Source organism: Pongo pygmaeus, chromosome 9 (genome assembly GCF_028885625.2).
Source record: "Pongo pygmaeus isolate AG05252 chromosome 9, NHGRI_mPonPyg2-v2.0_pri, whole genome shotgun sequence".
Classification (NCBI taxonomy): Eukaryota; Metazoa; Chordata; class Mammalia; order Primates; family Hominidae; genus Pongo; species Pongo pygmaeus.
The window spans coordinates 23,023,012-23,049,576 of record NC_072382.2 but is presented as its reverse complement, the minus strand read 5'-3'; the positions used below and the strand labels follow the sequence as shown (position 1 = coordinate 23,049,576).

Here is a 26,565-nt window from a genome sequence, read left to right as displayed (position 1 = left end):
TAGCTAGGACTTTCAGTATGGTGTTGAAAAGAAGTGTGAGAGGGGACATCTTTGCCTTGTTGCTGGTCTGAGTAGAAAAGCTTTGAATTTTTCATTATTATGATATAAGCAGTAGGTTTTTTTGTAGATATTCTTTATCAAGTAGAGGAAATTTCCTTCTGTTCCTAGTTTGCTGAGACTTTTTATCATGAATAAGTATTGGATTTGGTCAAATGCTTTTTCTGTATCTGTTGGTATGCTCTTGGATTTTTTTTCTCTTTAGCTTGTTGATGTGGTGGATTACATTAATTGATCTGTGAATGCTGAACCAGCCTTGCATACCTGGGATAAATCTTACTTGATCATGGTGTTTAATTCTTTTTACACAATGTTGGATTTGAGTACTGGGTTTTTGTTTTTTTTTTTTTTTTGAGAATTTTTTGCTTCTATTTTCATGAGAGATATTGGTCTGTAGTTTTCTGTTTTTTTTAATTAAAAAATTTTATGGGTACATAGTAGGTATATATATTTATAGGGTACCTGAGATAATTTTGATACAGGCATACAATTTGTAATTATCACATTAGGGAAAATTGGGTATCTATCCCCTCAAGCATTTATCATTTCTTTGTGTTACAGACATTCCAATTATAGTCTTTTAGTCATTTGGAGATGTACAATAAATTATTGTTGACTATAGTCACTCTGTTGCACTATCAAATACTATATCTTATTTATTCTATCTAACTATATTTTTGTACCCGTTAACCATCCCTACTTACCACTCCCCACCCTTCTCAGCCTCTGGTGATCATCATTCTACCCTCTGTTTCTTTGAGTTCAGTTGTTTTAATTGTTAGCTCCTACAAATGAGTGAGAACATGCCAAGGTTGTCTTTCTGCACCTGGCTTATTTCACTAAACATAATGACCTCCATTTCCATCCATATTGCAAATGACAGGATCTCATTCTTTTTAATGATTGAGTAGTTCTCCATTGTGTATAAGTACCACATTTTCTTTATTCATTCATTTGTTGATGGACACTTAGGTTGCTTCCAAATCTTGGCTGTTGTGAATAGTGCTGTTATAAACATGGGAGTATAGATACCTCTTCGATATACTGATTTCCTTTCTTTTGATATATACCTAGCATTGGGATTGCTGGATCCTAGTTTAGTTCTATTTTTAGTTTTTTGAGGAAACTCTATACTGTTCTCCATAGATGCTGTACCTGTTTACATTCCCACCAACACTGTATGAGGGTTCCATTTTCTCTACATCCTCACCAGCATTCATTATTGCCTGTCTTTTGGTTAAAAGCCATTTTAACTAGGAGGAGATGATATCTTATTATAGTTTTGATTTGCATTTCTCTAATGATCAATGATGTTGAGCACCTTTTCAGGTCATGTAATAACATGACTTAATTTTGCCCATTTTCAAATCAGATTTTTTTTTGCTATTAAGTTGTTTGAGCTCCTTATATATTCTGGTTATTAATCCCTTGTCAGATAGACTGTTTGCAGATATTTTCTCCCATTCTTTTGGTTGTCTCTTCACTTTGTTGATTGTTTCCTTTGCTGTGCAGAAGCTTTTTAACTCTGTGATCCCATTTGCCCATTTGATTGCCTGTGCCTTGGGGGTATTACTCAAGATATCTTTGCCTAGACCAATGTCCTGGACAGTTTCCCTAGTGTTTTCTTTGAGTAGTTTCATGGTTTGAGATCTTAGTCTAAGTCTTTAATCCATTTTGATTTGATTTTTGTACATGGTAAGAGATAGGTACCTAGTTTCCTTCTTCTTCGTTCCGTGTTATTGATAAGTTAAGGACTTATTCCTGCCATTTTGTTATTTGTTTCCTGGTTGTTTTGTGATCTTATTTTTCCTTGCTTCTGTCCTGTCTTCCTTTTTGTGAAGGTGATTTTCTCTGGTAGTATGATTTAATTTCTTGCTTTCTATTTTTTTTGTGTATCTGTTGCAGGATTTTTTTTTAATTTAAGATTACCATGAGGCTTACAAATAACATTTTATAATCCATTATTTTAAACTGATGACAACTTAACACTGATTGCAAAAACAGGCTAACAAGCAAAGAGAAAACTAATGAAAACTTACACTTTAACTTCACTCCTCCCCACCTTTTAACATTTTGCTTTTATTTATATTTTATGATACTGCCTATGTCTTGAAAAGTTGTTGTAGCTATTTTTGTTAGGTTCATCTTTTAATCTTTCTACCCAAGATATGAATAGTTTACACACCATAATTACAGTGTTATAATATTCTGTGTGTGTCTGTGGACTTGCTGTTACCGGTGGGTTTTGTACCTTCAGATGATTTCTTAATGCTTGTTAACATCCTTTTCTTTCAGATTGAATAACTCTTTAGTATTTCTTATAAGACAGGTCTAGTGTTGATGAAATTCCTCAGCCTTTGTTTGTCCGGGAAAGTATTCTTCCTTTATGTTTGAAGAACATTTTTGCCAGATATACTCTAAAAGCTTTTTTCCTTCAGCACTTCAAATATGTCATGTCACTTTCTTCTGGCCTGTAAGGTTTCCACTGAAAAGTCTGCTGCCAGATGTATTTGAGCTCCTTTATATGTTATTTGTTTCTTTTCTCTTGCTGCTTTTAGGATCCTTCCTTTTTTCTTGACCTTTAGAAGTGTGATTATTAAATGACTTGAGATAGTCTTCTTTGGGGTTCAATCTGCTTGGTGTTCTATAACCTTCTAATACTTGAATATTGATATCTTGCTGTAGGTTTGGAAAGTTCTCTATTATTATCCCTTTGAATAAACTTTCTACCTCGATCTCTCTTTCCACCTCTTCTTTAAGGCCAATAACTCTTAGATTCACCCTTTTGAAGCTACTTTATAGATCTTGTAGGCATGCTTCATTATTTCTTATTCTGTTTTGTCTCCTCTGTCTCTATGTTTTCAAGCTCACTAATTCTTTCTTTTGCTTGATAAATTCTGCTATTGAGAGATTGATGTATTCTTCAGTTTGTCAATGGAAGTTTTTAGCTCCAGAATTTCTGCTTGATTTTTAAAAATTATTTCCATCTGCTTTGTTAAATTTATCTGTTAGAATTCTGAATTCCTTCTCTGTGTCGTCTTGAATTTCCTCGAGCTTCCTCAAAAGAGCTAATTTGAATTCTCTGTCTGAAAGGTCACATGTCTCTGTCACTCCAGGATTGGTCACTGATGACTTATTTAGTTCATTTGGCTAGGTCATGTTTTCCTGAATGTTCTTGATGCTTGTGGATGTTTGTCAATGTCTAGGCATTGAAGAGTTAGGTATTTATTGTAGTCTCTGCAGTCTGGGCTTGTCTGTACCCATCCTTCTTAGGAAGGCTTTCTAAGTATTCAGAGGAAATTGAGTGTTGTGATCTAAATCTTGGTCACTGCAGCCGTATCTGCATTGGGGGCAGCACTCCAAGCCCAGTACTGTGAGTCTTATGGACTCATGAAGGTACAGCCTTGGTGGTCACAGATAAGATCTGGAAGAATTCTCTGGGTACTAGGCAAAGTCTCTTGTTCTCTTTTCTTACTTTCTCCCTAACAAACGGAGTCTCTGTCTCTGTGATGAGCTGCCTAGAGCTGGGGGAGGGGTGACACAGGCACTCCTGTGGTCACCGCTGCTTGGACTGTGCTGGATCAGATCCAAAGTGAGCACAGCACTGGATCTTTCCCAGGGCCTGCAGTGACCACTGCCTGGCTGCTTCTGATGTTCACTCAGGCTCCAGGGGCTCTTCAGTCAGCAGGTGGCAAATCCATTCTGGCTTATGTCCTCTGCAGGACAGCAGGCCTCACCCTTGGCCCAAGTCATGACCAGAAATGCCATCTGGAAGCCAGGGCTTGGAGTTGGGAACCTTAGGAATCTACTTGGTCCTCTATTCTACTGTGGCTGAGCTGGCATCCAAGCTGCAAGTCCTTCCCACTTTTCCCTCTCCTTTCCACATGTAGGAGAAGTCTCTCTTCACGGCCACCACTACCCCTGGCTCATGGCAAGTACAGCCTGGCCACTGGCTGATGTTCAGTCAAGGCTCAAGGGCTCTTCAGTCGGCTTGTGGTGAATGCTCTCAGGCCTGGGTCACTCCCTTCAGGGCAGCAGTCTCCCCTCTGGCCCAGGGTGAGTCCAGAAATGCCATCCAGGAACGAGGGCCTGGGATCAGGGACCCCAAAGTCCACTTGGTACTCTACCCTGCTATGGCCAAGCTGGTCCCCAAACTGCAAAACAAACCCCCTTTTCTCTCTCCTTTCCCTGAGCAGGAGGAGTCTCTCCCAGTGGCCACCACAGCTGTGAATGTGCTGGGTCATACCTGAAGCCAGCACAGCCATAAGTCTTATCCAGGGCCCACCATGAGAACTGCCTATGTACCACTGATGTTTATTCAGGGCCCAGTGCTCTTAAGGCAGCAGACTGAATCCTACCAGCACTGGGCCCTTCTCTTCAAGGAAGCAAGTTTCCTTCTGGCCCAGTGTGTGTCTGGAACTAGGGCCTGGAATGATGGTTTCAGGACTCTGCCTGCTGCCCTATTCTGCTGTGGTTGAGCTAGTATCCAAGTTGCAAGATGAAGTCCTCTTTATGGTTCCCTCTTCTCTCCTCAAGTGGAAGGAAAAAGTCTTTCCTGGAGCTGTGAGCTGCACTGCCTGAGGTTGGGGGAGCAGTGACACAAGCACCTACTTTACTGTACCAGCAGCTGGTGTATATATGTAGGCCACATGCACCCCAAGTCCGCTGGTTCTGAGCCCAGACTTGCCCAGGAATTGCCATCCTTGTGGCCTAGACTGCCTTTCAAGTTTATTCAGGACCCCAGAGCACTTTAGCCATTAACCCGATACATTGTTGCTGTGATCATCTGGAACAAACTGTTATTTGTTCTGTAAATGGGATGGCAAAGCCTGGATGACAGCGTATCAGTTTATAGCATGGTTTATGAATATTTTAAGCCCACTATCGAGACCTGCTGCTCAAAGAAAGATTCCTTCCAAAATAGTAAGAATTTAAAAATTTTTAATTTTTAATAAATTAATTTAAATAAATTAAATTTTAATAAAATTAATAATTTAATTTTTAATATTTAAATTAATAATTTAATTTTAATAAAAATAAAGAATTTTATTTGACCTTTGCTTTTTCTCTAATGCTCTTTCTTTCCTTATGTAGATCTGAATTCCTGACCTATATCATTTTCCTTCTCTCTGAAGAACATTTAACATTTCCTGCAAGGCAAGGCTACTGACAAATTTCCTCAATTTTTTTTCTGAGAAAATCTTTATTTCTCCTTCACTTTGGGGGATAATTTTGCAGGGTACAGAATTCTTAAGTGTGTGGTTTTTTCTCTCAATACTTTAAATATTTCACTCCACTTTCTTCTATTGCATGGTTTTTAGGAGAAGTCAGATAAAATTCTTATCCTTGCTCCTCTGTAGGTAAGGTGTTTTCCCCTACCCCTGACGTCTATAGAGATTTTTTTTTCTTTATGTTTGATTTTCTGAAGTTTGAATATGATATGCTAGGTGTGGTTTTTGGGTTTTTGGGTTTTCTTTTTTTTAACATTTTTAGGGTTTTTTCCTTTCTTTTTTTTTTTTTTTTTTCATTTATTCTGTTTATTGTTCTCTGAGCTTCCTGGATCTGTAGTTTGGTATCTTGATATTATTTTGGTAAAATCCTCAGTCATTATTGCTTCAGATATTGCTTCTGTTCCTTTCTCTGTTTCTTCTCTTCTGGTATTTTCATTATATGTGTTTATACCTTTTATAGTTGTTCTACAGTTGTTGGAGATCCTGTTTTGTTTTCTTCAGTCTTTTTTTTTCTGTGCTTTTCAGGTTTGGAAGTTACTGTTAAAATATCCTCAAGTTCAGAGATTATTTCCTCAGTTGTATCCAGTTTAATAATGAGCCCACCTTCATTTTCATTACAGTGAAATGAATGATCTCTATCATTTCTTTTTTATTCTTTCTTAGAATTTTCATCTCTGTTTACATTATTCATCTGTTCTTGCATGTTGTCTGCTTTTTCCATTAGAACCTTTAGCATATTAATCATAATTGTTTTAAATTTCTGGTCTGGTAATTTCAGCATCTCTGCCATGTCTCTTTCTGGTTTTGATGCTTACTTGGTCTCTTCAAACTGTGTTTTTGCTTTTCAATATGCCTTGTAATTTTTTGTTGAAGTACTGGGTGAAAGGAACTCTGGGAAATAGGCCTTCAGTGGTATGGTGGTATTGTGTGGGGGAAGGACTGGACTGTGAACTTCACAAATGCTTCTCAGTTTTTCCCCAACCTTGCTTAGGTGGGACAGGATGGCTACAGGGGACTAGAGTTGGGTATTTCCTCACTTTTATGTGGAAGGTTAGAGCCAGCTGGAGTTGGTTATTTCCTTTCCCGCAGATAGGATAGGCTCTGATAAAAACCCTAACAGGTTAGGCTCTTGTAAAATAGTTTCTCCTGAGGGCAAATCTTGTTAAGAACAAAATGCTCTGGTGTATTTCAGAATGGTTACTTTCCCTTCCCCTTTCTAGAAGCACCAAGGGGTTGTTCTCTAGTATTCTCTGTGAGAACCTGGTTGAACAAATTCTGGAGGTAAAACTCTGGAAGTGTGGGGATGCCCCCATCTCCCTCCCTGACTGGGTTTCCCTGGAGTTTTTAAACTCTCAGACTTGTCCTCACTGAGCCTCCAGCAATTTGTCAATTACAGTTAAGGTTTTCCTACCCTGGCACTGGTTCCTGGAGAGGTTTGTTCTCCAGTAAGTTGTGATTCTCTCTATTCACCTGCCCATCTCTTCAGTTTCCAAGGCAGCTGTTTGTGATGTGACCTCATTTGCTTGACAGATTGGAGAAAAGGTGTTGATTTTTTCATTTCAGCCTTTTACTTGTGTTAGGACAGAATGGTGACTTCTAAGCTTATTAAGTGCCATACTGGAAACCAGAAACCCCCAGACAGGATTTTAGTAGATGGAAGAACATGAAGATGGCATTCCAGAGAAAGGGAATACCATGAACAGAGTAATGATCATGTGTTTGTGGGCCAGTGGAGAAAGTGACTTGCCTAGACTAGCAGAAGCATGGTGAAAATAGTGGGCGAGAAGTTTAGATATGTTGAGTGCAACGGATTTTGAAGGATATTGAATGTCTTGGAGTAAGGATCAAGGAGGTAATGGATTTTGGATGAAGAATAATCTGGGCTGTGAGAAGCTGGGGTAATGGGAAGAGCTCTGCTACTGATTGTGTGTGTGTAAACTCTCATGGGGTATTGCTGGAATATAAGGGTCTGGGTAGTTTTAGTTATTTACTTAACAAATTATTTTGTAGCTGGCTAATTTACTGAACTTGCTTATTAGTTCTGATAGGTTTTTAGCTGATTCTTTAGGGTTTCCTTCTTAGCCAATCTATGGAAAGCTCTTAGATTTATTTTCACATTTGTTTCCTTTTTCTGTTTTCTTATTCATTAATTACTTCTACTGATTTTCTTGGATTTGTTTCATTTTCCACATTAAGTTGGATGCTTACTTTATTTTTGTATGATAATTTGGCATATACATCAAAATAAAATTAAAGTGTGGGACTAGAAGCAGTTGGAATTTTGGCAATATCTGAAGTCTCAGTAGATTTCATCTCTAAGATTTTAAATATAAAAAGTGGCTGTATACTTTTCTCTTAAATAGGTGAGATATGTTATCAGGCTTCAACTTAACATTTAAGGCAAATGTCAGATTTTTTATTGCTGTGAACTTATTACTGAGGAAAGAAAACATTTAACTTTTTTTCTCCAGCCACAAATCCCCATAAGTTTAAAGATTTTGACAGAATGCCATACTTTATGTATGTTAAAAAATTGTAAGCCAGGATCAATGGCATGCACCTCTAGCCACAGCTGCTCAGGAGGCCAAGACAGGAGGTTTCTGAGCCTGGGAGTTTGAAGCTGTAGTGTGCAATGATCGTGCCTGTGAATAGCTACTATACTCCAGTCTGGGCAACAGAGCAAGACCCTGGCTCTTAAAAAAAACAAAGTAATATTCAGTGAATACAATTTCATAGTTTTTAATCCTTTCAAAGTACATTAAAAATAGTGTGCTAAATTCATTGATATTTCTTCCTGCAGGAGGTGAAGCTTCATTACTCTCCCTTTCAGTATAGACTGAACATAGTGACTTGCTTCTAGGGAGCATAGACTATGGGATGGGAACAGTAGTAATTTAGGAGTGGGGAAACCTGGCAGACCTCACCTTAACTATGTGAGCAAGGTTAACGTTACTTTTAATAAGTCATATTGTTAGCATATGTCCCCTGATGGAGTGTGAAGGGAAGGGTACATCATCTCTGTAGTATTCTCCAAAATCTATAGCCTCAATCTAATAAGTAGAAAACATCAGATAAACCCAAATTCAGGGACATTCTATATGAAAGTCCTGACCAGTACTGTCAACTATGTCAATGTCATGAAAGACAAGGAAAGACTGAGAAACTGTCCCTGATTAGAGGAGACTGAGCTGACATGACAAGTAAATGCACTATGGTGTCCTGGATTGGATCCTGGAACAGAAAAAGGACTTTAGGAGAAAGCCGGGAATCTGGAGAAGAAAAAAGTATGTTGTTTGGTTAATAGAATTGTACCAATGTTAACCTCTTGGTTTTGATAATTGTACCATGGTGATGTAAGATGTTAACATTAGGAGAAGCTGGATGAGGGGCATTCCAGATATTTGAGAACTCTCTGGCTACTATTGCAACTGTTCACTAAGTCTAAAAGTATTTCAAAATAAAAAGTTAAAAAAACAATTACCAGCTGGGCTTAGTGGCTCATGCCTCTAATCCCAGCACTTTGGGAGGCCAAGGCAGGCAGGTCACCTGAGGTCAGGTGTTCGAGACCAGCCTGACCAACATGGCAAAACCCCATCTCTACTAAAAATACAAAAATTAGCCAGGCATGGTGGCAGACGTCTGTAATCCCAGCTACTCGGGAGCCTGAGGTAGGAGAATCACTTGAACCCAGTAGGCTGAGGTTGCAGTGAGCCGAGATCGCACCACTGCCCTCCAGCCTGGGGGACAGGGTGAGACTCCATCTCAAAAACAAACAAACAAACAAACAAAAAAAGCAGTTACCACTTTGCATGGCAAAGAAATAGAAAAATACTGAAACCTACCAAAAACTTGTAAAATGAATTCTGCTGCTGTTAGGTGAACCATTGTGTGTGGCTTTCTATAAACTTTCAGCAAGTGCCATATGGGTGGGTTCCTAAATTACTGTCTTTATGTAACTGATAGGTGAAGATGGTGGGGCTGGGAAAATGTACTGGATTAATAGAAACATGTTTCCAGGAGTTGCATGTGGAGAAGGCAAATAAAACAGCTTCATGAATAAGGAAGTGAAAAAAAGCAGTCTCATGTTTTATGTGGCAAGGTGTTTTACATACAACTAAATTAACTAAATATTTTAAGTAAAGAAAATGATTAGTATGCAGATAAATCCCAGCTATATTAACCTTTTTGCTTCAAAATCCCTTTTTATGTTAAAGAAAGTAAGTTCTATTAATTGCTGTTTGTTGGATCCCCAAGTTAAAGGGATATCAGATATTTGTGAACTTCCTCTGCTCTTCTGGAGAAACTGGTAACATGGGCATAGTAAATGTCTTCAAAAACCTCCAGTCCACAGGAAGTGCCTTTAAAGGGTTTTGCTGATATTTTTTTCCCTCTAATTTTAAGTTAGTTGTCAGGTAACTCTTGTATTTATGAAAATGGAGTATGTAAAAGAATAAACAAAAAAATCTTGCTTTCAGTAATTCTAAACTAAAAGTAAGGGTGCTTGGGTTACAATTTGGCCTTATTATTGAGCTTTTTGAGCTGTCAGATGAAGATTATTAGAGCCTATCTCTGGGACCTTCAGACTGTTATGAGGTTGTCTAGGAAGGACACCAGACTCCCTGCTCTTGTGCTGTCAAAAGGACCAGTGAACACCAAAGAGCCTATTGGACACAGGGCTTTGGAAAGTTGGGAATGCTCGTTGCTACTATTTTGTTAAAGCAAACAAATGAAAAGGAATAGTTAGCCTTTGGCACATGTATTTGGAAAGGCTTAGAATCTCTTTGGAAGTTTTCAGCTTATCTTCAGACACAGCTTTGAAAAATAAGTCCGTGATGCATGGAAATATTTTCCAGCTGTTCACCTGAAATAAATGGTTCTGTCAATGTTAGTGTGTTAAGAGAAAGTTTCCTATAGCTCGGATCTCTTGAATCTCCTCATTTGCTAAGAGGGAGAAGATTTGCCTTTTTAACAGTGCAGCTGTTTCTTAAACTTCTTGAGGGAGCAAGTGAATGCTTTATTTAATCTTTCTTGGTTCTCTGAGGTTTTGGGGTCTGCGTTTTGCTGTTTTCTCATTAATTTTGGAAAATTCTTAGCTCTTTTTCCTTTAAATACATCTGCTGCCTTGTTCTCCACTTCCCCCCTCTCCTCTTCTGAGACTATAGTTATACGTATATTAGAGTGTTTGATATCGTCCTACAGTTCTAGAGTACTCTGTTTTAGATTTTTCCCCCCTACTCTTTTTTCTTTTTGTGTTTCAGTTTGGATAATTTCTATTGTTCTGTCTTTCTCTCTCTTTCTTTTCTTGGCTCTGTCTAGTGTACTAAGCCTGTCAAAGGAATTCTTCGTCTATAATATTGTTTTTTCACTTCTAGCATTTTTATTTGACTGTTTTTTATATTATCCATCTTTCTACCAAAAATTCCCATATGTTCCTGCGAGTTGTCCACCTTTTTCACTAGATCCTTTAATATATTAATTATAGTTAAAGTCCTTGTCTAATAGTTCCATCATCTTGGTCATCTTTGAGTTAGATTCTGTTGACAGGTTTATTTTATGTCAGTGGGCTGTTTTGTCTTATTTTTTGTTTCTGGAAAACTTTGATAGAAAGATGGGCGTTCTGTATAGAAAAACAGAAGAGACCAACTTAAATATCACAGAAATGAGCACACCTTTTCTTCTGTCAGACCCTTAGTGTGGGAGGCTGACTCAATCTACCCAGTAATTGGGGGTGGGTTTGAGCTGATTCATGGCTGGAGTGACCATCAGTGTGCCACAGACTTCAAGTGTTCCCAGGGCGTGGCAGCCGCTACCTTACACTTAGTGTGGGGCCCAGCCTCCTGGAGTGTTTCTCAGAGTTCCTGCCTGGCCCTCTGCCCTCAGTAAACCCAACCTGCCACCTTTCTTCTCACTCCTGTTCCTCCCTTGGTGTAGACTGCTGTTGCTTGTACTTGGTGCTAGGCTCATGGTGGGGGCAGTGGGATTTTCCCTTCCCCTAATCCAGCCTCAGTCTTGGGCCCTTTTGCTGGGGCCTTGGGGGTGAATCTTTCTCAGTGTTCGTGTTCTTTCCTCTGGTGGCAGCTTAACCTGCCCTTCCTCTTGGAGGATCTTGGACTGGAGAGTTTCCTCCCCTTCCCTGAGTGGTAGTGGACCTCTGCCTTGTGTCAGTGCAGGATCCTGACCTGAACCGGTGCTCCTGCTTGTCTTTGTGGGGCAGATGGCTTTTGCTTCTGCACCTCCCGCTGAGGCAGTATACCTTTGCCTGTGATTAGTGGCGGGAGGGTATCCTGTTCCTCCCACAGCAGTAGACTTTTTGCATGGCTTCTCGTGGAGTTGGGGGAGTTTTTTGCCCTCCTTTGGGAGCAGAGGGCTTTTGCTTCGCCCTTTCTGGCAGTGGTGGTGTACTGGGGGCTGGAAGGATTCCTACTTCTAGAAATGTGGATCCTGGGCATGGTAAGGTTTCCTTCTGTCCCCTAACCCTTGAGGCTTTTGTTTTGGATGACAAAAACTACAATAAGTGGGCAGAATTTTATCCAAATCTTCCTCAGAAACATCCAGAAGAGAACTTGCGAGTGAATGTGGATCCCCTTGTGTCTAGAGCTTCTAAACTGTCCTGATGGCCCATGCTCAGTTTTGAGAATTTCTTAAAATTGTAGCTGTTTTCTGTGGCTGCTTTTATGAAGTCCATCTCCTCCTCCTGTGCTCTTCCGAAGCTGAAATAATTTGTGTGTCCCACCTCTCCTTGGAGAGGCTTGTCATCTTTTGAAATTTAATTCCCTTGACTACCTTATGAACACAGCTCTCTTATGGGCTTAAGGAAAGTTATGATTCTTGTAGGTTATGATGTTTGTAGGCTTTTCCTCATTATTATGGTAGATTCCATGTTCTCTTTTGGCTTTCTCCATCCTAAGCAGAAGGGGATCCTTTATGTTATGACCGACCAGTGGATGGGGAGAGGGGAAATGGAGCAGTATTTAAGCAAGTACCGATCCATAGTTACATGTCATTGCCAGATGTTTGGATGGCATTAGCACTTGGAAATTGGGACAGAAGCATATCTGGCTGGTTTTGTTTTGTGGGTTCCATTAGAAAAATCCTTTAATATACCAAAATTAAGCCTATTGACCTACGTCACATTCAGGAGGTTCTGATTAAAAAGGCAGTCCAAAGTTGACTGGTTCATTAGAGCCAGCCACCATTGGATGCAGATACTCTTGGGCTAGGTAGGGTTTTTATATAATCTTTCTGCTATTGGACAGACCTCCTGACCACTTTGAGGTAGCAAACTTACATGGCACAGTTTTAAATGTTGTTTATCTCTCTCGTAGTCTATATAAGCGTAACATAAAGGACATTCTTAATCCTATTTCTGCCTTGCTGTTCCAACCAGGAACAGATTTTCCTCCTTCTCCCTCAGATCCACTCCCCAATCTTTCACTTTTTAAAATTTGGTATACAAGATGTGATGCCATTATTAAATGATTGTTTTCCCCTTAAGCCTCATGGATTGACAACTTGATGATTTGGAAAAGTTTTGTAGGATGCCAGTGGTGCCTGTCCTACCTTGTGCCTGTGAGGGACTGTTGTCAGATGGATTTGTTCTTTCAACGTTGAACTGCCTGCCCTTTAACAGGTGCTGTGCTAGGTGCTAGGAGTTCAGTGGTGAGCAAAACCAGACATATTCCCACTCATGGAGTTTCTGGAAAAGGACTGTCTTCTTTCTCAGAAACCTCATGATTGATCTAGAAGGGACATGGTATTGATTGCTTGTACTTTCTGATATGAAGTGCTATCATACTCCCACTTGATGTATTTTTATTATTTCCAACTCTGTTCTCTGGGGTTGGATTTCTTCACTGTCTTCAGGAACTGAGATGAATGGAGTTGTAACACTGAGATCTTATTCTCTTTCCTCTTCCCCTTCATCCATTCTGACCCCAAAAACAGTGCTGCCAACTGTTGAATATATTCTTTTTTTTTTTTTTTTGAGACAGAGTCTTGCTCTGTCACTCAGGCTAGAGTGCAGTGGCGCGATCTTGGCTCACTGCAAACTCTGCCTCCCAGGTTCAAGCGATTCTCCTACCTCAGCCTCCCAGGTAGCTGGGATTACAGGCGGCCACCACCGCACCCAGCTAATTTTTGTATTTTTTAGTAGAGATGGGGTTTCACCATCTTGGCCAGGCTGGTCTCAAACTCCTGACCTCATGGTCCACCTGCCTTGGCCTCCCAAAGTTTTGGGATTGCAGGCGTGAGCCACTGTGCCCGGCCCTGTTGAATATATTCTAATGTAAGCAACAAAGACCCTGAGAGGACAGGATGGATGTAAGTGTTGGAGAGAGAGCTAACATTTCCCAACTGCCTATTCTGCACTAGCACTGAGGTACTTCATAAACCTCATCTCATTGAATCTTCATGGGATAGGTGGTGTGATCTTCATCTTACAGATACAAAAAACAGAGAGGTTAAGTAACTTAAAATTGCTTAGGATGCTCTATAACTGTTGTTCTTTCCACTATGCCACACTGGCTTCTCTTAAATACTTATTATTGCTAATCCTATTGCCTTTGCATTACTGAAAATTAAGAAATTAATCACATTTAATTGATGTATAAACTGAAATAGCAGTTTCAATTTAGAGTTCCATTTTGCCCATGATAGTTTTAAGCTGGCCCAGTCCCTGCCCTAGAGGAGCTTTATAATTCTCATGTTTGAAAATATCCTAGGAATTATGTAGTTCTTATGCTGTGAAATCTGTGTGTTTTATAAACAGAATCACCGTGGAATCTGATTAACCAAGAAAGTTTAAATGCTTTGTTCAAGGTTACATTGGTATGACCTATTCACCTGTAACCTAACTCTTCAACTGTGTACCTTCCACAGTTTAGGGTGACTGGGGAATTTGCATAGCTGCTGAAGAATCTCTCATTCACGCTTTTAAGATAGATATAAATGTGGACCATGTTTTAGGGGAGAAAAAGCCATAATAAGCACTTATTTGCATTTGCTCTCTGGATGAGAATAGTGGTGCTTTCGTACATTGCCAGTGTAGCTGAAAACTCCTTCCTCTCTGTGGACAAGCAAGCTATACTAAGCCCTGGAGGAGCTATAAATTGTAATACCTTCTGAACATTTCAAGGTATTACAGAAGACCTGCAGAAACAATTAAGCCTGAGAAGTTCACTTATCCCCAGGCTGAGACACTTGAGATACGATTATTGGCAAAACTTGCTTCCTTTCTGAGTGAATTGCAATTTGGTGGACAGGGTGAGATGATTTGAGACATCTTAAATTAGAAGTTCAGTTGTGCATTTGTGCCTTTGGCTGGTGTCCTGGGTGGATTTCTTACCAATCATTGTTTTCTATAAATCCCAAAAGCTGCTGTCTCCACTGTGATTATATGTGAATATAAAGCTTTGGAATGCTTAAGTTGGAATGTGGTTTAATTTGAATACGACTTAAAAGAATATATGATAGACCCAGTTGGGTAGAAAAGGAGATAAATACTCAGGATATATATGTGTTTATGTTTGGCCTGATGCTTTGTAAATTTTTACACCTTTCAGTTTCTTGAAAAAGGACCATTTTCTAAAACTTGCTATGTGCTGGTGCTCTTAATGCTCTGGAATGGGGTAGAAAAAGGTCTGAATTTAGTTAGGAATCATGGATTTGAATTGTGATTCTGCTCCTTAATATCTTTGTATCTTAGTTTCCTCATTTATAAAATGAAACTGTCCCAAATAAGTGACAAGCTGGTTGTGAAGAGCAGATGAAATCATGAATATAAAAGTGCTGTGCAGCAGGTAGAACACTAAGATTTGCAAGGATGCTGATTTTTAAAATGCCAATATCTATTTCCAAGGAACTCACAGTCTAGCTGGAGAGAAAAAAGTAATCCTCTGAAACAACAGAAAAACAATTACAGAACAGTATATAACAACTAACGTGTATGGCAAAGGCTGTAAAGGCTAAGGGATTTCATAGTAAGGGGAGATTGGTGATAACAGAAAGTGATCAGTAAAGGTTTCATAGGGAAGACGGGTTATTTCAGGTCTCATAAAATGTAAACATTTTGGCTGGATGATAGGAGAGAAAGCAGTAACATGAATTTAAGCAGGATTGAGATTGTAGTGAATAGGGCATACCTAAGCAGCAGTAGCAGGGAGGCAGCCAGCTGTGTACCCAGATGACCAACTACTGGACAACTTGAGAAAGTCAGATACCCTTGAAAGCTAAATCTGTATTTCAGCTTTTCTTTGAGTAGGAGACGTTCTCATTGTGTATGCTTTGCCTTCTTCTTGTTAGTTAGTGGAGATGATAATAGTTACATAACTCAAGTTACCCTAGGCTTTTAACTCATGGGTAGAACACTTGCCCAGGAAACAGAAGCAGAGTAAGCACATCTAGACTAGAAAGTATCTTTTTCCTTCACCCTTTTGGGTTATCCTTACAATTTCCCCCATGTTAAATTTTCACATGTTCACTCCCTTGCATAAATCCAAATAGCCTCTGGTTTTGAGTGGAATCATAGATCTGAATGAAGCTGGAGAGATCATATAGACTAGAATCCTGCTTTTGTTAGGAACTGAGTTTAACTTCTGCTCGGATAAGAAACTGCCTTCTTTCAAAAGACTATATTGGACCAGGAAAGAATAGCTGATACTGGAGCAACCCTCCTGCCAAAAGAAGAAAAAATTATAAAAGTTTATTTAAAACAACTGTTTACAGGCATTGTAGAACCACTAACACAGTATTTGAGGGAATACCATTCCTGAGAGGAAGAAAGCACTTGGAATTGAGCTACATAGTCACTCTGGCATCTTCCCTGACGGTACTTGCCAGTTCTCTATCCAAGAGTATGGGGTCCCAGCCGAAAGCAGCAGTCCTACAGGGCTTAGAGGTTGGAGTTAGGGCCTATTAAAGTATTTGGGATCTGAAACACAAAATCCCAGGAGAAAGAAAACCACAAGGAAGAAAGTGAAAAATGTGCTTGTAATCTTCCCTTGGAGTGTTTGCCAACTCCTAAGGTACACATGATCAGAGCAAGACTCCAAGAATCCTTGTAAAAAGCAGCAGTTGGGAATGTAGTGAGCAATGCAGATATTTCAGCAGCCATATACAGTGCTGGTGAGAGGCTGGTATTCAAGGCCTGCCAAGGTAGAGGGGCCCTTGCAAATACAAATAACTCAGGCTTTAATTGGAGGCCTCAGAAGGACCACACTTTAAGCATAAGGGAAAGCTGAAATAAGCTAGCCCTGACACAACTTAAAACCGACCTCTGACAGGATTAAAGTGGCCTGATTACTCTTACACCTGCCAAAAGAATACGTTACAGTCTTAGGAGGAAGATAATCTGAATCACCCAGAACCTCTACAGGTTTTAAACAGAATGTCTGCCATCCAATAAAAAATTAAGAAGCATGCTAAAATTGAGACCAAATGACCAAAATGAAGAGAAAAACGACAGTAGAAAGATATCCACAGGTGACTCAGATATTGGAGTTTATCAGTCAAAAACTGATTATGTTCAAGAAAGTAGAAGAAAAGAAGGCAACTTTCAACAAAGATATGAAATCTACTTTTGACAAGATCAAATGGAAATTCTGGAACTGAAAAATATAGGAATGAAATTAAGAATTTAATACATGGGTTTAATAGCAGTTTAAACACCAAAGAAAAAGGGCTAGAAGATTATTGAACTAGAAGAAAAGTTAGTAGAAAACACCCAGATTGAAGCACAGAGAGAAAAAATACTGAAAAGAGAATAAGAGATACATGAGATATATTGAAAACATTGTGAAATATATTTCACATATATGTATATTTGGAGTCTCAGAAGAGGAGAGTGCAACAGAAATAATATTTAAGAAATATTGGCCGAAAGTTTTCTAAAATCAGTGGAAAGCATCAAACCACAAATTGAAGAAGCACTACAATCCTCAGTGGGATAAATACAAAGGGCCACACCTAGGCATGTCATAGTTGAATTACTGTAAGCCAAAGACAGAGAAAACTTAAATGCAGTCAGAAATAAAAAGTATATTGTCTTCAAAGGTGCACCAGTAAGATTGACAGCTGATTTATTAATGAAAAATTGGATGAAGCCAGAACACAGTAGAAATATCTTGAATGTTCTGAAAGAAAATTGCTAACCTAGAATTCTCTACCTATCAAAAGTATCCTTCAAAAATTATTTGGGCAAAAAGAAGCTTTCAAACAAATAAAAGAGAGTCATCCACTAATTCTACAGTGAAATAAATAACAAAATAAATTCTTCAATTAGCAGGAAGATGATATGTGATGGAAGTTCAGATATGCATCAAGAAAAGAAAGGGTAAATATATGGTGAAAATTTACTTTAAAAAATAATGATGTCCCCAGACGCGGTGGCTCTTGCTTGTAATCCCAGCACTTTGGGAGGTCAAGGCAGGCAGATCACGAGATCAGGAGTTTGAGACCAGTCTGACCAACATGGTGAAACTCCGTCTCTACTAAAAATTCAAAAATTAGCCAGGCGTGGTGGTGCGTGCCTGTAATCAGAAGGCTGAGGCAGGAGAATCGCTTGAACCTGGGAGGTAGAGGTTGCCGTGAGCCGAGATCGCGCCACTGCACTCCAGCCTGGGTGACAGAGTGAGACTCTGTCTCAAAAATAAATAAATAAATAAATAAATAATAAAAATAAATAAATAAAAAACATGTCTTGTGGGATTTAAAATATGTAGATGAAAAATATTTGACAATAATAGCACAGCAGATAGAGAGCTGATAAATTATAAAACTGTTAGTTTGAGATGTACTATAATAAAGCAATGATGTTTACTGTAGTTACTAGGAAAGCTACTCAAACAATAACAAAAGACTAAATAACTAGCAACCTAATGAAGAACAAAAATGTGGAATAATAATAAAATTTTTTGATCAATTCTAAAGGTGAGAAAAAACTAAAATAACAAAGAAGAGATAAAGAGGAAACAAATAGAATGATCATACATTTACTCAGCCGTATCAGTAATGTAAATTAAGTATAAATCGACTATATTTGTAATTAGGAACCAAATATTTTTAGATGAGATAATATATTAAAACCCAGTAACAGATTGATTATCCCTTATCCAAAATGCTTGGGAGCAGAAGTATTTCAGATTTCAGATTTTTTTTTAGATGTTAGGGAATCTGAAATGCTCCAATGAGTATTTCCTTTGAGTATCATGTCAGCACTCAAAAAGTTTTGGATTTTGGAGCATTTTAGATTTGAGTTTTTTGGATTTAGGATGCTCAACCTGTATATGCTTTTTGCAATAGACAAGCTTTGAGGGTAAAAATTTGAAATATATATTTATAAACTTGAAATACTTACATATATATGTATATAAATATACACACACACCCCACACAATCCATAGGCACACATGCAGGCAGACAAAAATCAATAAGGATATAGAATATTTAAACAAAATTATACCCATCAACTGCAGAATATACATTTTTTAAGTGTACATAGATTATTTATAAAAATAAACAATGTACTGGGCCATAAATCAAGTTTAAACAAATTGGAAAGTGTTGAAATCACATGCGTTCTCTGACCACAGCGCAGTCAAAGTGCAGTCAAAGTAGAAATCAGTAACAGAAAGATAAATAGAAAAAATAAAAATATTTGGAAATTAAACAATATACAAAGGAAATTAGAACATTGTTTGCCTAAATGATAATGAAAATGATATGTAAATGTGCAGAAAGCACTTAAATAGCACATAGTGGGAAATTTATAACTTTAAATGCCTATATTAGAAATAAAGAAAGATTGAAATCATAATCTAAACTTTAATTTTAGGAAGTTAAAAGCAAAATTAATTAAACTCCTCCAAAATAGAAGGAAATAATAAAATCAGAACAAAAACTAGCAAAATAGAATTATCATGTGGAAAATCAACAAAATCAAAAGTCGATTTTTAAAAAAAGATTAACAAAATTGATAAAGCTCTACTGAGACTGATCAAGTACAAAGAGAAAACACAACAGTATCAGGAATGAAAAGAGATGTATTACAATAGATTCTACAGGTGTTAAATGGATGTGAATGCACAGCTTTATTTCAATAAATTTAACAATTTAGATGGAATGAACATATCCCTTGAAAAACACTGTTTATGAAACTGACATACACACAGAAAAACATGCATAATCCTATGGCTATGAAAGAAAATTAATCCATAATTTAAAACGTACACACACACACACACACACACACACACACACACACACACACACACACACACACACACACACACACACACACACACACACACACACACACACACACACACACACACACACACACACACACACACACACACACACACACCCCGATCCACCCACCCACACCCTTGCCCAGATGGCTTCTTTGAGAAATTCCTCTAAAACCTTTCAGGGAAGAAATAATGCTGATCTTGCATAAAAGTTCTCAAAGAAAAGAAAAAGAGAGAATGGTTTCCACTTCATTTTATAAGGCCAGCATAACCTTGATACCATAACCTGACTTAGATATTGTAAGTGTTGAGCAAAACAAATCAGACACAAAAGAGTAAATACTGTTTGATTCCGTTAATATGAAACTCAAGAGCAGACACCACAATTGTAATCAGCATAATGGTTATTCTTAGAGGGATGAGATACTGACTGGGAAATAGCATGAGGGAATCTTTTGGAATGCTGGAATGTTCTATATCTTTATCTGGATACTAATTGTAAGAGTATGTACATATGTATAAATTCATTGAGCTGTACACAAGATTTGTTGCACTTTACTGTGTGTTATATAAGACAAAATACTATAAACTCTGCTATAACACATGGATATTCTCATCATCACATAATTTATCTTCTATCTTAATTGAATCCAATGTGCATTTCACTTGCTAACATTTTATTTTGACTGCATTTGATAAATGCAAACGTCTGATGGCAGCTGGCTTGAACAGCAGGGAGCATATGCCCTAGGCATCCCCATCCCCACAACTTTGGGAATAAAGGAATTAGCTAAACCCAGAGTTAACTATGATAGAGCATCTAGTTTTCCCACTCTGTCTCGCTTGCTCACTTAAAACAGCATTGTTTTCTTTATAGGCCCGGTGGTTCTGGGAAGCGTACTTCCAGTCAATTAAAGCCATTGCCCTGGCCACCCTGCAGATTATCAATGACCGGATCTATCCATATGCTGCCATCTCCTATGAAGAATGGAATGACCCTCCTGTTGTGGTAAGTGAATTCCAGTGCTAGCCACATGAGGCATGGTCCAGCTGTCAGGGTGGGTGGAAGGAAAAATGTACTACAATTGTAAAGGTTATTTAAATTCTAGCTTTCTAAGATAAGAGTGTGCTTTTTATACTTGGGGCCTGATAAGGGCAGCATAATTTTGAAACACTGACAAAAGTAAAAAATACGGAAGCAGCAGCTTCCAGTGTGTTTTAAATGTGCTTAGAAAGACTGTCTATTTATTGCAGAGATAAGTAAGGAGGCATGGGTCTTGTTGGAAATCAAAGACATCGTGGTGACTTTTGCAATTGTAATGCTTAGAGCTTTTGAAAAAGTTCTGTAAGCAACTTAATAATAATAGCTTGTATTTTGAGTGCTTACTGTCTGCCAGGGACTGTGCTAAGTGCTTTACATGTATTACCTCAATTAATATTTCCAACACTCTGTAAGGAAAATAATAAGCAGAAGTGGGATTGCTATAGTCATTTGCTCAAGATTGTGGCAGAGGCCTCTAGCTACTTCCAGCAAAGAGATGGAGCGGTCAGAAGCTGTTCTTGGGCCTTCCTCCTTGTGTGAAGGGATCACAAGGCACATGTGTCATTGTAGAGACTGTAGCAGTGGCTTCTAGGCACACCTTCTTTCTCACTGAAAATGCCTGAAGTTTTGGAGCTGGAAATTACTACTTCCTAGCTGCTCTGAAGTGAACCTGGCTGTCCAGCTCGCAGACTTCAAGGCATTCCTGTAAGAGAACTAGACTCTTCTCCATTCTTTGTATTAATTGTCTGTCTCTTTCTGACCAGCCCTCCTTGTCTCCCGATTCTACCTTTTCTTTTTTTTTTTTTTGAGATGGAGTTTCGCTCTTGTTGCCCAGGCTTGAGTGCAGTGGCGTGATCTTGGCTCACTGCAACCTCTGCCTCCCAGGTTCAAGTGATTCTCCTGCCTCAGCCTCCCCAGTAGCTGGGATTACAGGCATCCGCCACCACGCCCAGCTAATTTTTTTTATTTTTAGTAGAGACAGGGTTGGCCAGGCTGGTCTTGAACTCCTGACCTCAGGTGACCCACCTGCCTTGTCCTCCCAAAGTGCTGGGATTACAGGCATGAGCCACTGTGCCAGGCCCCGATTCTACCTTTTCTAAATAGTGCTGTATATGGCTACCTGGTTAATCTTCATATAGGACCATCCTTTTCTCTTTCCTTTCCTACCTGCCTTCTTCCTTCTTTCATCCAGTCTTTTTGAAATGGTTACTGGATTTTAGGCACTCTGAGAGGTGTTGAGAATACAGAAAAAAGAAGACAGTTCCTGCCCTCAAAGAAGCTCTCCGCTGATTTGGGAAGCTAGCAAGTAATGACGTGAACGTAGAGGTCCTGTAGTGGAGTGGAGTGGTGTACTGAGTGCTGTGGGTGCAAAGGGGACAGGCATCTCTCCTCACTGGGACACTTCCTGAAGAGGGAGTGCCTGAGAGGAAGTCAGTATGTGCGTATGGTAAAAACAACAGCAAACATCTTTTTGTTTTGCTTGAGGTGAAGTTTGCTTCTATCTCCCCAACTCCATCACCAAAGGTAACATCTCAGAATGTAAGCATGATTTTGTAGTTTTAAAACATATATGGGATTATACTAAACATATTTTTCTGCCTTTTTTATTTTAGCACTAGATCATAGACTTATTTTTGTTTTATTCCATGTAGGTCTACTTCAGTTTTTTAGGATGGCTATATTAGTATTCAATTGTTTGGGTATGTTGTATGTAATAGGTCTATTATTGATAGGTATTTAGACTGCTTTCTTTTTTTTCTTCTTTCTTTCTTTCTTTCTTTTTTTTTGAGATGGAGTCTCGCTCTGTCGCCCAGGCTGGAGTGCAGTGGTGCGATGTCGGCTCACTGCAAGTTCCATCTTCTGGGTTCACACCATTCTCCTGCCTCAGCCTCCCGAGTAGCTGGGACTACAGGTGCCTGCCACCACGCCTGGCTAATTTTTTGTATTTTTAGTGGAGACGGGGTTTCACTGTGTTAGCCAGGATGGTCTCATCTCCTGATCTTGTGATCCGCCTGCCTCGGCCTCCCGAAATGCTGGGATTACAGGTATGAGCCACTGTGCCGTGCCTGGCCTTTTTTTCTTCTTTCTAACAGTAAGAAGAAACTAACTGTTACTTTCTAACAGTAACAGTTCACAAATATGTGAACATATCTACAGAATTAATTCCAACTAAGAAATTGCTTGAAGAAAATACACATTTTAAATGTTGATAGATATTAACAAATTGCTCTTTCAAAAGACTATATTAATGTATAGTTTCACAAATAACATTTGGGTGTTCTAGTTCTCCGTGTCTTCAGTAATGCTGGGTACTTGAACTTTTGCTCATCTCATAGGTGAGAAATGATCTTCATGTGTATTTTTCAAGGGATAGACTGATATCTTTGTCGAGTTTTCTCAGATAATTCTATTTGTATTTTTATTGTTATCACATTGCACTTTTAGATTGTTTTAGACATTTATTTGTTCAGTTGGTATTTATTGAATGCCTGCCTTGTTCCAGGCAGGGTGCTTGGTACTTTGAATGAACAAGGCAGAGAAGGAGCCATGCCTTTGGGAAACTTACATTGTAACGGATCTTTCTATCTAAAAGAAAGATTTGTCTTTCTGGTAGAATTTATATTTTTTATATATATATATATATTTGTGTACATATACATATTCCTTTACAAGTCTTGGTAAATATTTCTTAGATTTAAAATTTTTTCTTATACTCCAATAAAAGAATACTTTCTGACCTTATAGTTCTTAACTGGTTACCATTTGTGTACAGACACATTTTGACTTTTGTATATTAATTTTGCAACTATTCTGTTACTGAACTCTACAGTTGTTTACTTTTTTTAGTTGATTCTCTTATATCTTTAGATATACAATTATATCTACAAATGCTAATTTTGCTTCCTTTTTCCAGTATTTGAAACTTTTATTTTTTCTTTTATCTAATTGCATTGGCTAGTACTTCCAGAACAATGTTAAATCATGATTTGAATGTTAAAAGAAAAGGGTAGGTATTATCTAGTCAGAGAAAGGAAGAAAGATTCCATCCAGAAGGAACAACAAATTCAAAGATACAGACGTACAGGGGAGCTTGGTAGTTTAAGGAACTTTGGAGAGTTCAGTATGGCAACAGTGAAGGAAGCTCGGGAGGGAGAGGCAGAGGATGAAGCCTGGAGAGGGTCCAGATCACAAAACACCGTGTATCTTACATAAGGCATTAGAGTGTTATCTGTGAGAAACAAGTAATCACTGAAGCCTTTTAAACAAGGGAGTAATGTGATAAGATTGCATTTTGGGTCAGTCTCATCTTAGTGTGGAGAATGGATGATGCATGGCAGTGGGACCAGACTGGAGGCAGTAGACTGTTTGAGAAATGCAGATGAAAATTAATAGAGGACACATTTGAGTGGTATCTGGAAAAATGGACTGTTCTAATTGGTAAGTGAGGGGTAAGTTCAGAAGACTGAGGTATACTGTATAGTTTATCCAGATAGGGAATTTGGTTGCATGAGGAGTCATGGGTGAGGATGGTATTGGCATCCAAACTCAGTCTAACGGCAGGGCCCTCCACAATCTACCTTTCTTTTTTTTTTTTCCTTTCCTTTTTTTTTCCCCCCCCCCGTTCTCTTTCAGAGAGTTCTAGATTTCTGGCAGCACAACTCAATCCTTCCTCTGTGTGCCCCTGCTTTTCCTCCTCTGTGCCTTTGTGGCTGCTAGCCTTTTCTTTGGCACACCTTTCTTCCCCATCATCTGCAGATTTATACAGGCTTCAGCAGCTGGCTGGTAAACTTTCTCCAGGAGGTTTTCTCAACCCCGTAGCAGGAAGTAACTCTTAGAGCATGTTATCTGTGTTTCTTTTCCATCACTTAACATGTATAGAAGTAGAATTTCCTGTAAAGTTTTAAGCACCTTAAGGTCATTTCTGACCTTGGTGTTTCTCGTAATACCTAGGACAACTTAATTCAGACAGGAAGATCTTGACATATAAAGGAAAGAAAGAGGGATGGAGAGAGGGAGAAAGGGAAGGGGGGAGGAAGACTGGCAGACTAGGAGTTGAGCCATCTAAGACACATCCTGCTGGAAAGGTAGGGAAAGTGGTAGATTGTTTCTCATCTGTAAAGTGGTTGTAATGAGACTAACCCAATGATTTATCTAAGATCATGTAATTGGCAAGTTGTGTGAACAAGTGAGAATTCAGGTCTTCTACCTGCAGATTATCTTGAATTGCCCATGGAATTATAGGGGAGCCCTTGAGCCTCCTCTGGGCTGAAAGGTTACTACTGTTCCAAGCAAATGGTACAAGCTTGAGACGAAAAATATTACATCTGTTCCTCTGCAGGAGAATTCATACTGGTGCAGGAGAATTCATAGAGAATTCTGTCTGGTCATGACCCAGACAGAAAATACAGAAATAGTGGGACTTTATCCTATACTTTTATTTAAAGCTCTAAGAGATGTTTAATAAGAATAAGGGGTTGGAATTTAGTTCTTTTTTATAAGAATATAGGTAGGCTAGGAAAAATAGAATATGAAATTTTGCAGTTTTGAAATAGATATGTTTTAATTCAGGACAGAATGGTCAAGGTGCTAAACTCTTAACAATTAGAGAAATAACGTAAGCATAAAAAGCATAAATCAAGGTATGTAACTGGAAAATATATTCTCTATATATTTTTAACTCTTTCTTAAATAATCCTTTTTAGGATACTTTGGTATTTATCACATTTCTAGCTCAGGTGACGAGAGCCCTGATTTAAAGCAGTGGGTTATACATTTCTGCATCTTCAGTGAAAGCAACTGATGGGAGGCCTGAATAGCGATGGTTTATTTATAGTTAACTTCTCCTCTTCCCTCAGAAATATTTAACCTACTCTAGATGAGATTACTATGAGCCCAACCTGCAGGGGAGTCTCTTCTCTAGATTCCATCAAATTTATGATGTCTGACACTCCGAGGTGGGAGTAGGTGTGGATCTAGGTCAGTAAATCAAGGGGTTTTCAGAGATACACTCTTAGGGTCTCCAGCCATGCACAGAGCTTGCTCAGACTGGAGAAGGAGAGGTGAGAGTTCAGAATCATATTTTGGCTAGATGCAGCTGCCTTAGTTTAATGTTAAAAAAAAAAAGGCCTACGTGTGTCGATTATGACAGTGAGAGGTGGCCTTGCAGAGTATTCATGTCACTGGATGCTTTGTCTCTCTTATCTGTAAAACTAGGGTGATGACATTATCCACGTTGCACCACACCCTCAGAACCTGAAAAAAGTTTGACACAGTAAAACTTGGACATAATGTTAAAGTAATACACCTGTCTAAATTGGAGAGATTGACCCTTTGTTTTGAAAGGAATTCTTTTTGAAAGCAATTTATCACCAAGTTAAGGTTCTTTATCAGGGGAAGTGTGCATGTTTTTATATTAATTTTCTTAGCTGTTCATGTTAAGGCTGCCTATATTTTTATGCCTTTTCAATCTCTTCATGCTTTTATTTTTCTCTCCTTTTTGCAAATATCCGCAAAGCTTTATCATCTCCCTAAATATCCTATATTACTTCTAACTTTGGTGTCATTTCTGGTCTTGCCTCTTGGCAGACCTTCATCCGCACATCTGGGGCTAACCTCTATAGCTAGGGTTCTCCTTGGACACCCTCCTCATTTTGCTTCTGGTTCTCTGCCAGATGTGAACATGTGTAGGAGGACAGAGACTGAGACAAGTGAGCTTCAAACGGTGAATTCATGTGTCACCAAAGCTATATCCTCTCAGTGACAGCTTTTTAAAAACTAAATGTAATATAGTCTGAAAATTATGTAGAGTGGAGTGTTTTCCCATGTTATTTTTCTATGATGTGATTTAAAAGATTATACTGCATCTTATCAATGTTATAATTTTATTTACATTTTTGATAGATGGTTTTTTTCCAAGTTTGCTATCATAGGTAACACTAATAAAGATACCCCAGATTTTTTTCCTTTCTGCATTTACCTTACCAGATTTAAA

The 26,565-nt window shown here is 38.6% G+C and overlaps 1 protein-coding gene across 7 annotated transcripts in view; it reads left to right on the top strand.

Annotated features, from left to right (window-relative positions):
- EXT2 (exostosin glycosyltransferase 2) overlaps positions 1–26,565 on the top strand; it is a 157,931-nt gene that overhangs the window by 64,082 nt on the left and 67,284 nt on the right. For all 7 annotated transcript variants that reach the window (XM_054437888.2, XM_063670963.1, XM_054437886.2 and 4 more), the window contains one exon: positions 20,409–20,540. In XM_054437888.2, the coding sequence (XP_054293863.1) occupies positions 20,409–20,540 (132 nt within the window). The remainder of the gene's footprint in view (positions 1–20,408; positions 20,541–26,565) is intronic.